This window comes from Theobroma cacao, chromosome 8 (genome assembly GCF_000208745.1).
Source record: "Theobroma cacao cultivar B97-61/B2 chromosome 8, Criollo_cocoa_genome_V2, whole genome shotgun sequence".
NCBI lineage: Eukaryota > Viridiplantae > Streptophyta > Magnoliopsida > Malvales > Malvaceae > Theobroma > Theobroma cacao.
This window is the reverse complement of record NC_030857.1, coordinates 16,193,975-16,208,768: the sequence shown is the minus strand read 5'-3', so window position 1 is coordinate 16,208,768 and position 14,794 is coordinate 16,193,975. Positions and strand designations below refer to the sequence as shown.

Sequence of the window (14,794 nt, the reverse complement as noted above, 5' to 3'; positions counted from 1 at the left end):
TCCTACTTTTGAAGGGGAACAAAAGATGCTAAATATATATGTGGCAGAAAAACAAGATGCCATGCCATTCATAGTAAAGAGCCTATAAATAAACGGACGATTGTGTTTGTCATTCCAACTCCATTTTTCTTTTCCCAAGATAGGCTTTCTCCTACCGTGTATAAAGAAGCGACCATGAGAAACCTAGGCAAAACATTCATCCCACGCAAAACCTAGCAACACCAACCCTTTCAACAAAACAAAAACATAAAAATAAAAATGGCTCCTCAGAATCATTTCATTGCATTTTTAACAATCTTCTTGTCCGTCTATCTCCTTTCTCCCTCACCATCAATGGTAGCAGCTTCTCCAGCATTAGCGAAAAAGGTATGCAACGGCGACTCAATCTTGAACCGAGATTTCTGCTTGAAAACTCTTTCCAATCCCCAAGCTGCAGCTGCAAAGAACCTGAACCAGCTTACAGATGTTGTCATGAAATTGGCAGCATCAAATGCTCAAACTACGCTCAATGTGATCACCGGAATGACTAAGAAGCCATCTTCACCAGGATGCCTGAAAGCTCTCAAAACTTGCGAGGATGTCTATAGATATGCCATTAGATCATTTGGAATGATATCTGCGGAGCTGAGTGAAGATGCTATGAGCGCAAACTATGATGTTAGCGTTATTGGCCCTGAAGCTGATAGATGTATCAAGGCATTGGCTGCAGCCCAGGTTCAAGCCCCCCAAGTTTCCGATGGAAATAAATTTTTGCAGTATTATTCTTCTATGGGATCTCAAATAACATCTTTTGTGAACTAAGGGGTGAGGCTATACTCAGCCAAAATAAAAACAGAATAAAGGAAAAAAAAAAGAAGAGAGAGTAACGTGTGGGTTTATTGTTTTGTTTTGAATTAGCAGAAATGAAAGGGTGTCATTATTGTTGTTGCTTTGGTTTATATTGCAAATTGTAATCTTGAGAAAGAGAGTATTTTGCATGAGCTTAATTTTTAAAAGGTTTGCAAGTTGAATGCTGCATCCAGATTATTCTGATTATGTATCTTGCATATCTTGATTGATCTCATCATATCTTCTTTTCCATGGTTATTCTGATTAATGGGGGAACAGAGTTGTTATAGGATCATTCCTCCAATGGGGATTAGACAAGGTGACCACCTCTTACCGCGCATTTGTTTTATTCTCTGTATGGAATATCTTGCTCTCACTATTCTGGAGGAATGTGAAGACTCTAATTGAGATCCTATGCGACTCTCTAGAGGGGGGGCGAAAGGCTTTACATCTGTTTTACGCAGATGGTTTTCATTCCCTTGGGCAAGGCTACTGAAAGGACCTGCACCTCAATGAAACAAGTCTTGGAGTACAATCCATCAATTTCTATTACAAGTGAAGCATTTTCTTACCCCATAACACTATTGTCGAAAGGAAAGATCATCTTAGCAATCTGATGGGCATCCCCCACATACCTGATGTTGGAAAGTATTTGGGATTCCCTCTTTCTGAAAAGTGCAAAGCGATCAACTATAGATTCATTTGAGGGTAAAATTTTTTTTTTAGTCCTCAAATATAAAGTGTTTTTAGAAATAGACATTTCAATAATTTTAATTGTTTTTAATCAAGAGATGAGATTTTGAGACAAAAATGCCCTTAATGAGACCTCTTTATTGACCTGTTTTTTCATTCACGCGCATGCTGATGAAAATAAATCTGCCTAGAATTTTTTCCCTTTAATTTTGTGCAGAACATCCTTTTATTTTTTGAAAAGCTTGTGCAAAACATTCTTATGTTGTAGAAGATGGTTTTTCTGATTTTTTGAACATTGTAGTAAACATAAATGTCGTGCATATTACACGACAGGTCTATTAAATGATCTTTTAATTCATGGTCAGTAATATGAAAGTGTTTGAACAAGTTTACAATTATTATGCATCAAGTCAATGAGTGAATGTCTTTTTTTTTTTTAGTGTTTTTGAGTGCGTTTAGTGATTTGAATGCCATATTGATTGAGAAGGTGGTTTAGTGTTTTGTTGTTCAATGGCAGTTGGGTTTAGTTTGAAGCTGTAAAAACCCCCATGACCATTCAGGTCAAATCTTGTTAGAATATGGAGAGAAGATGGACATGGCATAGCGTGTAACAATGTGGTTATTTTGTTCATGGCATGTAACAAATAAGTCATTAAACTTGGTGTGTAGCAAGTAAGAACATACAAGCATGACGTGTAACTGAATAATTATTCTTTTATTCTTTTGTAAATGTCGTGTAGCTTCTCTAGGATTACTATTGATTAAGTGTAGCTCACATGTGCATTACTGTTTTCTGTTGAAAATGGATTTTAGATAGTACGAGAAGGTTCATGTTAAACCAAAAGAAGAACTGATCGTGATGAATTCAAAGTTTCGAGAATGATGTGAAATCAGAAATCCTTGCTACTGTGGTGAATAGAAATGAGGAAGATGTGAAACCAAAGCACAAATTGGTCGTGCTACAACAGGCCATCTATCATTTGTTACGCATGGCGTGTAAAAACTATATTTGACATGGCATGGTGAGATTACGTGAGACGACATGGAGGGAATATGTGACATGGTAGGGTGAGAATATGTGACATGCCATGGAGGGAATATGTGAGACGACATGGTGAGAATATGTGTCACGCTAAGGTGAAAATTTATGTGACGCCATGGAGGGAATATGTGACACACCAAGGTAAGTATATGTGACATGCCATGGAGGGAATATGTGACACGAAATGGAGGGAAAATGTGACACGACATGGTGAGAATATGTGAGACTACATGGAGGGAATATGTGACAGGCCATGGAGGGAATATGTGACACGACATGGTGAGAATATGTGACACGACATGGAGGGAATACGTGAAATGCCATGGATGGAATATGTGACATGACAAGGAGGGAATATGTGACACGCCATGGTGAGAATATGTGAGATGACACGGAAGGAATATGTGACACGATATGGAGGGAATATGTGACACGACATAAATTTAAATTAAAAAAATGCAAACAAATAAGGAAACCATTTGAAATTCCACGGCAAGCATATTAGTGGTTGAGGTGTTTAAAGCGCCATCGCATTTTATTTTCATCATTCACAAACAATTGTGTTAAGTAAGAGAGTTTGATTCATTCGTCATTCCCAAAGGGACTAGAGGACCAGAGTGTTTGACTTCATTCTAAGCAAAGTTTAGGGTACCAGAGCAACAATGTCGGTTCTATGTGAAGAGGCCAGTCAGTCGTCTATTAAAATTTTCTTTTGTTTTGTGTTTTTTTGCTGGCTTGCTCTATGAAATGTTTGGGTTTTTTTCTTGTGATATGTTTTTACTGTTTTCTTTGTGATTTTATGGTTTTTGCCAAAATTATGGAGAGAACTACAACATTTTTACTTACATGCTTTAGGGTTATACCAACATTTTAAAGGGTCTGCATAGTATGTAACTAGAATAAATTTCTTCGATTTGGCGTGCAGTGGGTTAACTATTTTTGCGTATAGCTTTTGTGTGGCGTGTGGTATGTAAACCACATAGTTGGCATTGTCACTAACGTGTAACAATGTGGGTATTTTATTAATGGCGTGTAACAAAAAAGCAATTATACTTGACTTGTAAGAACAAAAACATGGCGTGTTACAATATTTTACTTGGTTTGCATAGCTTGTAACAACAATAAATTTCTCAAATCTAGCATGCAGTGGGTTAAATGTTTTTGGAGTTTAGGGTAGCATTATATGTATGGCGTGTAGTGTGTAAACTACATAGTTGGCATGTCATATCGTGTAACAAATTAGTAATTATATTTAGTGTGTAAGAACATATAGGCATGGCGTGTAACAACATTTTACTTGATCTGATTAGCGTGTAACAACAATGAATTTCTTCTACCTAGCGTGTAGTGGGTTAAATGTTTTTGGGGTTTAGGGTAGCATTACATGTATGGTGTGTAGTGTGTAAACTGCATAGTCGGTAGGGCATATCGTGTAACAAATCAATAATTATAGTTGGCGTGTAAGAACGTATAGACATAGCGTGTAATAACATTTTACTTGGTCTGCTTAACATGTCAATAAATTTCTTCTATATGGCATGTTGCACATTATGGGTTAACTGTTATTTTGTCTATCTTTCATGTGTATGGGTGCTATGTTTTGCAGATGGAGTTCAGAGATTATGATAACCTTGACACTTTGCTTGTTGTGCCGAGGGAGAAGTGAACCTTCAAGGTCTCCATTAATACCCACTGTAACTGGTCGCAACTACATTTCATAAACAAGATGCTCTAAGAGAAAAGAGAGTACGAAGCAATCAAGCGTATGTGCTTCGGTATGTTGTTGGACGTCTATCGACAAGGCTACTTTTGCCGCTGGTTTTATACAAAACATCATGGTTTGTCGAATCACTAAAATAGAGCCAATAGACCATGAGTTATGATTTGCCATTGGCAAGAGCAAAACGCCTTTATCCAAGCATGAGTTCTACCTTATAACCAAGCTAAAGTTTGGCCTATTGCCCTATATATTCATATGACCGTACAAGGTCATTCTCGATAAAATTCATACGAGATACTAGAATGGGCAGCAAAGTGTTAAGTTCCAAGAGTTGTTTGATACGTTCCGATGAGGCAAGTTTCAGTAATCAGTAGACGCAACCAAGATGGCACTCGTCTTGATTATCAATAATATTTTATTTGGTCAAGACTACAGAAGATGGGTGATGCCTTGGCTCTTGTCATTAGTGGAGGACATCGATGCTTGGAATGTCTTCCCTTGGGGTCACTGTGTTTGGAGGCTAACTGAGAAGTATTTATTGAAAGGGTTCGAAGTTCCTGTTGCAAACTTGCAGAAGGATAATCATTTACATTACAACCTTTATAGATTTACGTGGGTGATACAAGTGTTGTCACGTAACATTTTTTAGTTTCTTTTTGACATAAAAATTTATTGTGGCAGTCGTTTATCATTTACGGTATGATAATGGTTACAATTGACTTGTAGTTCTAGGCAATGGAGGCAATTCTTATTTTTCAAAAATTAATTGCTCCCTCTGTTCCAAAGGATGACATTTACCCACGTATGTACAGATGGCAATGCAATCAGAAGCCGAAGGACTTTTACAAGGTGGATGAGAAGTTGAAGTCATCTCAGCAAGTAAGGCAATAGCTATTAATTTGTCTTGTGAATTTGTAAACTATTTATCAAAATAATAGCAATGTACATATTTTGCAATTGTGGGTAGATGAAACCTTGGAGGCCACATCAAAATATTGGGTAGACATTGATGTCCCTCTATCTGAGGGACATCAGTACATGCCAATAAGGCAAATGCAGGATCGAGCAGAATGGGGTATCGATGCAAGAATAAAGAGAAGAAACCTAAAAGAGAAAAAAGTCGTTGGTCCCCGTTAAGCAAAGGTGCATCGTTACTTCTGGAAACGACGAGCACTCATGCCCTGAGTTGATGAAGGAAGGGGACAACCATGGCAATGTGAGTGAACCGTATTTTTCCCACACTGATGAGCAGACCCATAAACTTCCACCTCCTTAATGATCAATAGAACGTGCTCAGACACACAATGGTTCTGATTTACTGGTAAGAACGGTTCTTATGGTTTAGGGTCAACAATTTCATATTTGATTATCGAATAACCCAGTAATATCTGTTATTTGCAGTTGAGCAAGATGAGGAAAGTCAATGATGGTGTAATCATAGTTCATCAGTTAAGATGGGTTATGCGGAAGCATAGAAAAGACATGTTGGAGCTGAAAGGTTCCATTCAGTCATTGAAGGATGCAATTCAAACATTGGAGGATCGTATTATTGGTCGGATTCTAGACGGTATGAAATTACAAGTACGTTCTTTTAGCTTCGTTCATATATTGATGGTTTACGTTTAACGAGTTTAGGCCTATTTTTAATTTTGGGTTTAGGGTTTAACATATATTATAAGTTAACAGATTTTCTCATTTGTCTCTTTCTTTAAGGTGGTCCTTCCTCTCACCATGATGGTTCACAACACGATTATGCTAATGATAGGCAAGATGATGAACTTGGTGTTGACGATCAAGAAATTGACCATGACGTGGTTGGTATTGAAGGAGATAATGTAACTCACACCGATGAGGGTCTTGATGAAAATGTGCAAGGAGATGGGAACCTTTAATCAGTTGATGCTGAAAAAGACCATATGCCTCATGCCGATGCGGTTGTCAATGATGATATGGGAAGGGATAGGAACTTTCAATCAGTTGTTGCTGAAGGAGACCATGTACCTTATAGCACTTATGAAGGCAGCGCATCATGGTTGTTGTCACTAGATTCGTCTGATGTCCAGCATTGTGAATCGTTAACTTCATACCCAACTAACTGGGCATAGGTTACAATGGCCAGCAAATACATCGTAAGCCCATACATTGACCCATTGGTGAATTGTCGGGACGTCAAGAACTCGATGGTGGAAGCATACAAAGCATTCAAAAAAGATAAGCGTTTGTGGCAAGCACATAAATAACATTGCAAATACTATTCGTTCTGAAATTTTAGGGTACCCAGCCTTTTCAATTTGGTATGTTACATGTGCAGGTGTAATGTTGGGATCTTATGGGATCAAGGGCCTGAGTTTTTCATGTCATTAAAGGACCTTGAAGAGGAAATGACAAGTGAACAAATTGATGCATGCCTCATCGTATTGTGTAAGCGACTTATAGGGTCGAAGTACAAGTTGTACAACACCCGTGTATGCATGGTTGATACAATATTCTTCATAAGTTTATTTGAGCAGCTTTCAATTATGAAACTACGTGTGTGTATTGGACTTCATGACTGTTGTTGATTTCTCACGTAAGTGCACGTATCGTTAACAAGTAATGTAGTAATGCATGCCTCATCGTATTGTGTAAGCGACTTATAGGGTCGAAGTACAAGTTGTACAACACCCGTGTATGCATGGTTGATACAATATTCTTCATAAGTTTATTTGAGCAGCTTTCAATTATGAAACTACGTGTGTGTATTGGACTTCATGACTGTTGTTGATTTCTCACGTTAGTGCACGTATCGTTAACAAGTAATGTAGTAATGAAGTAGAGTATCGTTCCTACAAAGAATTGTTTAATTCCTACTGTTAATTACTAAAATTATAACACCCTAATTTTATCGAAACAATTAAAATAAAAAAATTAAAACTAATAAACTAAAATTAAAATTAAATAATAAATAAAACTCACTTAACTACTTGACCTAAGATTATAATATCCCTCAATACTTCATCTGATTATGGTCTTTCTCTCTTAACTTAGTTTAATGGATTAAGTTGCTAACCTAGAGTCCTAAATTATTTATAAGTCTTTGTCAAGTTTCTCATAAAAATACCTATCCTAATTAATTTACTATATGTCTATGCAAATTAAATTGAAGAAAAATTCATTAAGTTTGTGCTTTAATCTTGGCTACATATGGCTTATAAGTGTATGTCTACCCTATATGCAAATCAAACCATGTCAAACCCAGCTTTATAATATACTTGCCATGTCATTCATGTACTTGATAGCATGTCTGCATACTTGGATGCCTCGAAAAATCGTTAAAAGTCAGTATCGTACCTAGTGGTACAATTAAGTTGATTAAAGCCTCGAACTAGTCCAAATAGAGATTTTAGGATGTATTTGAGGGTTATTGAACCTTAGAATGTCTTAATATGGTGATTTGGAGTTCGAAGATTGATTTGGAGTCCAATCAGGAATTTTTATAACGTAAGGGCAAAATGGTCATTTTGTCACCCAAGGGTAAAATTTGAATGTTGGAAGAGATTTTTGACCAATTTTGACTAGTTGGAACATAATTTGAATTTGAGGAGTGAAAACAAAATTTTAATTATGAGCATAAGGGCAAAACTGTCATTTCACATGTCCACAAGGACGTAATGGGAATTTTTAAAATTTTACACCACCATGACACTTGTCAAGCCCATGAATTTCACCTATTATCATTTTTATATCTTGGATAATTAAGGTATTATATGTGGTGGTAAGAGAATGCTTAATTGTTAAGTTTTAACCATGGACCAATCAAGTGACGACACGTGTCAAGTTTTTATTGTTTTACAATTTCCTTTATAAACTTAACAAAAACTGTCAAGCCCAGCTCTACAATATGTTTATTATGCCATTCTTACATAAGAATGCATGTTTGCTTACTTGGGTACCTCGAAAATCTTTAAAGAACGACAATGTACCAAATGGTACAATTAAGTTGAATTAAGCCTCGAATTAGTCCAAATAGAGATTTTCAGATGAAATTGAGAATTTTAAAACCCCAGAATGACTTAAAATGGTGATTCGGAGTTCGAGGATCAATTTGGAGTCAAATTGGAATTTTCATGATCTAGGGCAAAATGGTCATTTTGCCACCCGAGGTTAAGATGTGAGTGTTGGATGAAATTTTTGACTAAGATTGATCATTTGGAGTATAATTTGAGTTTGAGAAGTGAAGAATTTTAATTTTGGCATTTTTTCGAGGATAAATGTAAAATAGTCATTTTGCCACTCTAGGGGTAAAATTGTAATTTTACACCACCCAACACTTGTCATGCCCATGTATTTCAGCCATTAGCATTTTATATCATGGATAATTGAAGGATTTTATGTGGTGGTGGAAGAAAGCTTAATTATTAAGTTTTTAAACATGGACCAATAACATTGTGACAAGTGTCAAGCTTGGATTATTTTATTATTTGGCTTTAAAAATCAGCCCATAACCCTCCCAACTCATTTATCTTGGTCGACCAAAGAGAGAAAAAGAGAAAAAAAGGAAGAACAAAAACTCTAGAGAGAAAAATTCAAAGGGGAATTGTTGATTTTCAAGGAATCAAGCCATTAAAGGTAAAATTTCTTAATTCTATCTTGTGATCTACCTTTCCGATGCATTATTTTACATTTTTCATGGTTGAATCACAAGATATCATGAAGGATAATGTGCTGATCAAACCTTAGGAGAGAGAATTTGATGATGAATTTAGTTAGAAAACATGTTATTCTAGTGTTTTTAGTTGTTTGGTGATGTGTAGTATGAAAAGCAAGCAAGAAAAATTCATGTTCTTACATCACCTTCATTGGCCGAATATTCCATGTGGAATATTGATGATGAATTTGATTGAATTTCAAGTGATTTGATTAGGAATGAATGATTTATGGTGTGAGAATCAAGCATGAAAAATTATATTGTTAGTGCACTCACCATGGCCGAATTTTTCAAGAGAAAATGTGAGGATGATTTTGCCACATTTCAAGTTATTTAAATTGTGTTTAATGATTTGGAGTATTGGGAGAGAAATGGAATTGTTTGTAGTTGAATTAGACGTATTGGCTAATTAATCGGGTGATAGATTGAATTAGGCCAATACCATTTTATTTAGGTACATAATTGAATTTATATTGAACACCGTATTTAGATAGTTACTCGAGTATTTCACATCCCATTTCATGCATTAGTATAGAGCCTGAATTGGTTTTACAACGGTTTAGCAAAAATGTAGCAAATTGCTTATTGTGCATTATGTCTAGGTGGTGAGCATTCTGGCAAGAGTAAAGAGGTAGTATCCGAGGATCAAGAATCAGAGTATCCCGAATTTGATTTCTATTACAGTGAGTAACCTTATTATCGTCTTAATTATCTAAAGTATGTTTTTATCCGATTTTGTAATTTTATGAAAAATGTTTTTAAATGAAATGATTTTATAAATTGTTTTGAAATTTAATGATGACTTGAAAATGGAGTAATTGGAGACTACTTGCTGTAATGTAAATTATGTTTTGAATTGAATGGCTTATGATAATGTGGGCATGAATGGCTGGATGGGTATTTGTGTTGAAAATGTATAAACTGTTGTTTGCCTTGATAGGCTGGATAATGATAAAATTGCCATGTCATGCTATTGAATTTTTATTTAATTGGTGGGTTATAGATTGGTCACTACAGTGGCGGGTTCTGTGAACCAGCCTTTTTGAGGGCCATGAAATTCGGGTATATTCTTACCTCAGTTGAGGAGGCACGTAGGGTAACTCTTGAGGAAAAATTTTAGAGTTCACTTCACGTCAAACCACCATGTGAGGGTGAACTCAGCCAATGCCAAGGAACGACTATGTTTTCAAAATAAAAATATGATTTATGCGTACATGACTTTTTAACAGCCTTGGTGGACTCGGTTGGGATAGCCCTAGGCCAAGGTATCCCTGACAACTGAGTATGAGAATGATTTTGGCACGAGCCAAGCTTTTGAGGAAATCATAAGCCTCGTTGTTTATTTGGGTGAAATGAATCTATTTTATCTTATTAAAATAAGTTCGAAATGCTATGAATCATTTTTATGCTAATCTATTTTATCTGTCTCCATTTACTCAGTTTTAGATATTTTAGATGATATTTGTTTACTCACTGAGATTATATAATCTCATCACCCTTCTTTTTACCCATTTCAGGCTCAAGATAGTCGGTAGATAGCTCATTTCGTTGAGGGCTACAGTTGGACTTGCATCCTCAAAAACTGTAGGTTCACAACCTTCATTACTTTTAGTCATTTGGGGGCCCACATGTCATTGTTAAATGTTTTGAATACCTAGCTGCGTGTGCTACTGTATGTAAGAATTTATTTTACTTTTACGCTGTAAAAATTATTTGCGTAGCGTTCTATAAAAATTGTTTTATGAAAAATTGAAGTATTTTATTCATTATTTTTATTTTATTCCATTAGCTATAATTTCACTTTAAATGAATGTTTTAGATATCTAAACTTATTTTCGGTTATGAAATGTGTAAATTTCTCTCATATACTATATTTTAGCTGGTTTCAAAATTTTTTAAAAAAATGACCAAAATACCCCTGTATAGTTGAAACTTCTCTTTGACTGTTTTTGAATTAAAATTGGTTCATATCACTTTAAAACATGATTTTAGTAACTAATACTCGCAGGGGAAGCGAGAAAACTGATGTTAAGCCTTGCGAGGTTTCGATTGGCATTCCGGGTAATGAATGTCTATCGGGACATCGCGGTGGTTGTCACGGGCTCGATGGGAGTTCCGGGTCGTGACAAAAACTCTCCCATTCACTATCTCATTGTTATCCAAGCCAAAGAACAAAGAGGGAAAGAATAGAAAAACTCTAAGGAGGAAAAATTCAAGAGAAATTTATTGGATTTCCAAAAAACGAAGGGATCGAAGGTAAGATTTCGCGATTTAGCTTAAGATCTACCTTACCCATGCTTTCTTTTTCATTTTCCATGGTTGAAACTCAAGTTTTCATGATAGAAGCATGCTGGCTGAATCAAGGGGGGGGGGGGAGGTTTTGAGGATAGGTTTTGCTAGATCTCATGTTATCTAGGCATTTTTAGTTGTTTGTGATATTCGGTGTGAAAAACAAGTAAGAAAATAATATGTTCTTCATCAAACCCTATTGGCCGAATTTTATAGGGAATATTTTGAAGATGAATTTTGTCATATTTCATGTTAACTAGCTCGTATTTGATGATTCGTGATGTCGGATATCAAAAACGGTTATCGAAAAATATAGTTCCTTTAGTAAACGACTTGAACGATAATGAGAAAATTATAGTAAATGGACTTAGAATTGATTTCTAATGAGGTATATGGACTTATTGGAGTACCGAAAGTGCAATGAATCTATTTGGAGTTGAATTGGATGTTTTGGCTAATTAAATAGTGTATAGTGCGAGTTAGGTTGAATACCATTTCAGTCCAACAACAATTGAACCTATGTAGAACACCATCTTTAAGTGATTATTCGAACACTTCTCATTCAATTTCATACATTCATAAAGAGCCTAAAATAGTCTTATAACAGTTTGACACAAGTGTATCGAATTACTTGTTGTGCATTATGTATAGGTGGTGAGCCCTCTAGTAAGAGTAAAGATATCGTACCCGAGGGCTATGAGTTAGAGTACTCCAGTTATAGTGAGTAACAGACTTTCATCTTAACTATCTAAAGTTGTTTCTACTTGTTTTTATGTTTTAAAGAATAATGAGTTTAAATTGTAAATTATTATGTTTTAAAATTGAAGTGTTGGTTAAACGAAATGAGATTTATAACTTATTTTGAAATCGAATACTGATTGTGGAAATTGAGTAAGTGGAGACTATATACTCGTGTTTGATATATGGTTTGAATTGATGGCTTATGACAATGTGATGGCATGAATGGCTGGATTTGTGTTTGTGTGGAATATATAAATTGTTTTGTTTTACCTTGACAGGCTGGGTAATATCATATTAGCCATGTCATGCTGCTGAAATTTTTATTGATTTGGTGGGGTAAGTGATTAGCTTACTGCAGTGGGCGGGTTTTCGTGGACTAGCCTATTAAAGGGGCATGGTAAATCCCGTTATATTTTACCTTAGTAGGAGAGGCACCGAGGGCATCTCCTAAGGTAGTTTAGAGTTCACTTCACATGGAACCACCACGTGAGGGTGAAACTCAGCCAACGCCAAAGAATGACTACGTTTTTAAACGTAAAAACATTTTTTATGTGTATATGTTAATTTAACAACCTTGGAGGACTCGGTTGGATGCCCGGCGCAAGGTGTCATCGAGTACGAGTTTTGTCACGAGCCAAGTTTTAAGAGAGTCATAAGCCTTACTGATTATTTTTGATGAAATGTAATTGTTTTATATGGTTGAAATGAGTTTTAATGTTATGAATCATCTTATGGAGAGATGTTTTAATTGTCTCAATTTACTCAGTTTTAGATGTTATAAATGAACTTTCCTTACTCACTGGGTTTATAAAAACTCACCCCCTTCTTTTCACCCATTTCAGGTTCAGAGCAGTCTGTAGACAGTCGATTTTGTCAAGGGTTTGCTTTTGGATTTGCACCCTTAGAAATCGTAGGTCTACAGTCTTATTTATTTTTGTTATTTTGGGGCTCACATGGCATTGTAAAATATTTTTGTATACCCTTGCGCTGTGTGTTATTATGTATATGAATTTATTTTGTTACTACGCTACAATAATTTTTTACGTAGAATTTTATAAATATTGTTTTATATGAAAATAGAATATTTTATTCAATATTTTTATTTAGTTCTATTAGTTATAAATTCACTTTAAAAAGATGATTTAGACACCTAGATTTATTTTTTTATATGAAATGCATATTTTTCATTCATATATTGTATTTTTAGCAGGTTTCAAAATTTTTGGGTAAAATGACAAAAATACCCATGTGCTGTAGAAATTACTTTTTGATTGTCTTTGATTCGAAAATCATCTATATTCCTTTAAAACATGATATTTAGTAACTGTTGCTCACAGGGGAGGCAGAAAACTGATGCTAGAGCCTTGCGAGGTTTCGGTTGACATTTCGGGTAAAGTTTGTCTATTGGGATATCTCGACGGTTGTCACGGGCTCGAAGAGAGTACCGAGTTGTGACAAACTACCTAATCAACTAAGTGTATTCGATCATACACTATTTTATTCAAGGTCTACCTAAATCTCCTTCGTCAAGGTTTAACTTAGGTTTCCAATTTAATCTAATTGGTGATCAGACAATTAGAAGCATTAAGAACAAAATAAAATAAACAACTTAAATCTATCAAACATAACTAAAAGAGAGATAAATAATTCAGACTACATATTGAGTTCAATCATAATCTTAGATTAAGAATTTAGTTCCCCATCAAGTCACACATCATCATCGAATAAAGTTTAAACAATAAAAACAAACTAAGAAAATAAGAGAATAATCAAAAAGAATAAACTCAAGAATTATAATCTTGATCTTCCAAGTCTTCTTGAATCCTTTAAAATCTTCTTAGCTTCAATGACTTTGTGGCTCGACTCTCAGCTTACAATCTAGTGTTTTCTTTCTCTTTTCCCCTCAAGTCCTCTGAAAGGTTGTTTTTATAGGCTTTGAAGTTAGGCCAAGTTGGGTGAAGAAAGAAGTCAATTTCAACTGAGATTTCCTTATCAGACTATGTAAGTCGCAGCGTTACCCAATTAATTAACAGAAATCGCAATTGCTCTAGGACTACTACAGTATGTCAACTTTAACAAGATTTTCAACCATCCTACAGGCCTAACTGGGCAAAGTGGTAAACATAGAAGTTGTAGATCTTTCTCTTAGCTTTCTAATAGTCTTAGAATAGCTTCATTTGGAGCTTTTTAGAGAAAGTTACGGCTAAAATACCGAAACATATGCAGTGCAAGTCTGCACCTCAAAATTGCTCTCCTTCTTTCACTAAAATTCTTCTTTCAAACACCTACAAAAGCACAAATAAATCAATAACAAAATATCTTAACCACATTAACACCAAATTAAGCAAAAAATTAACTGAGATTAGATTGACTCACCTAAAATAATTAATTTAAAATAATTAAATAAAATTTACTAATTTTTATGCATTACTACTAAAACTAAGCCAAATTATTATCAAAATTGTGCTCAAATAACTCTATATTATAGAGTTATCACACCCCCAAACTTAAGATTTTGCTAGTCCTCGAGCAAAACATAGAAAAGGACCTAACTTATGACAACAAATTCAGTTAATGAAAACTAAAATAAATATAGTTACTACTATTACTAGAGATAAAGTGCACCAACTCAATGATTCCTTTAAAATTTCCTCAAAAGTATCTCTATCAATCATTAACCTCAGGAAAAATATAGGCATCATTTAAGTTCATGTTTCAATTCTAATGTAAGCACATTCTCGAATGGATTTTCGTGTATGTGTGAAATCTTTTACCAAAAATATCATGATATCCG

At 35.0% G+C, this 14,794-nt stretch overlaps 1 protein-coding gene across 1 annotated transcript; it reads left to right on the top strand.

Moving 5' to 3' along the window:
- Positions 259-801, top strand: LOC18592669. The gene has a single exon (XM_018125533.1). The coding sequence runs from the start codon at positions 259-261 to the stop codon at positions 799-801; it is 543 nt and encodes a 180-aa protein (XP_017981022.1).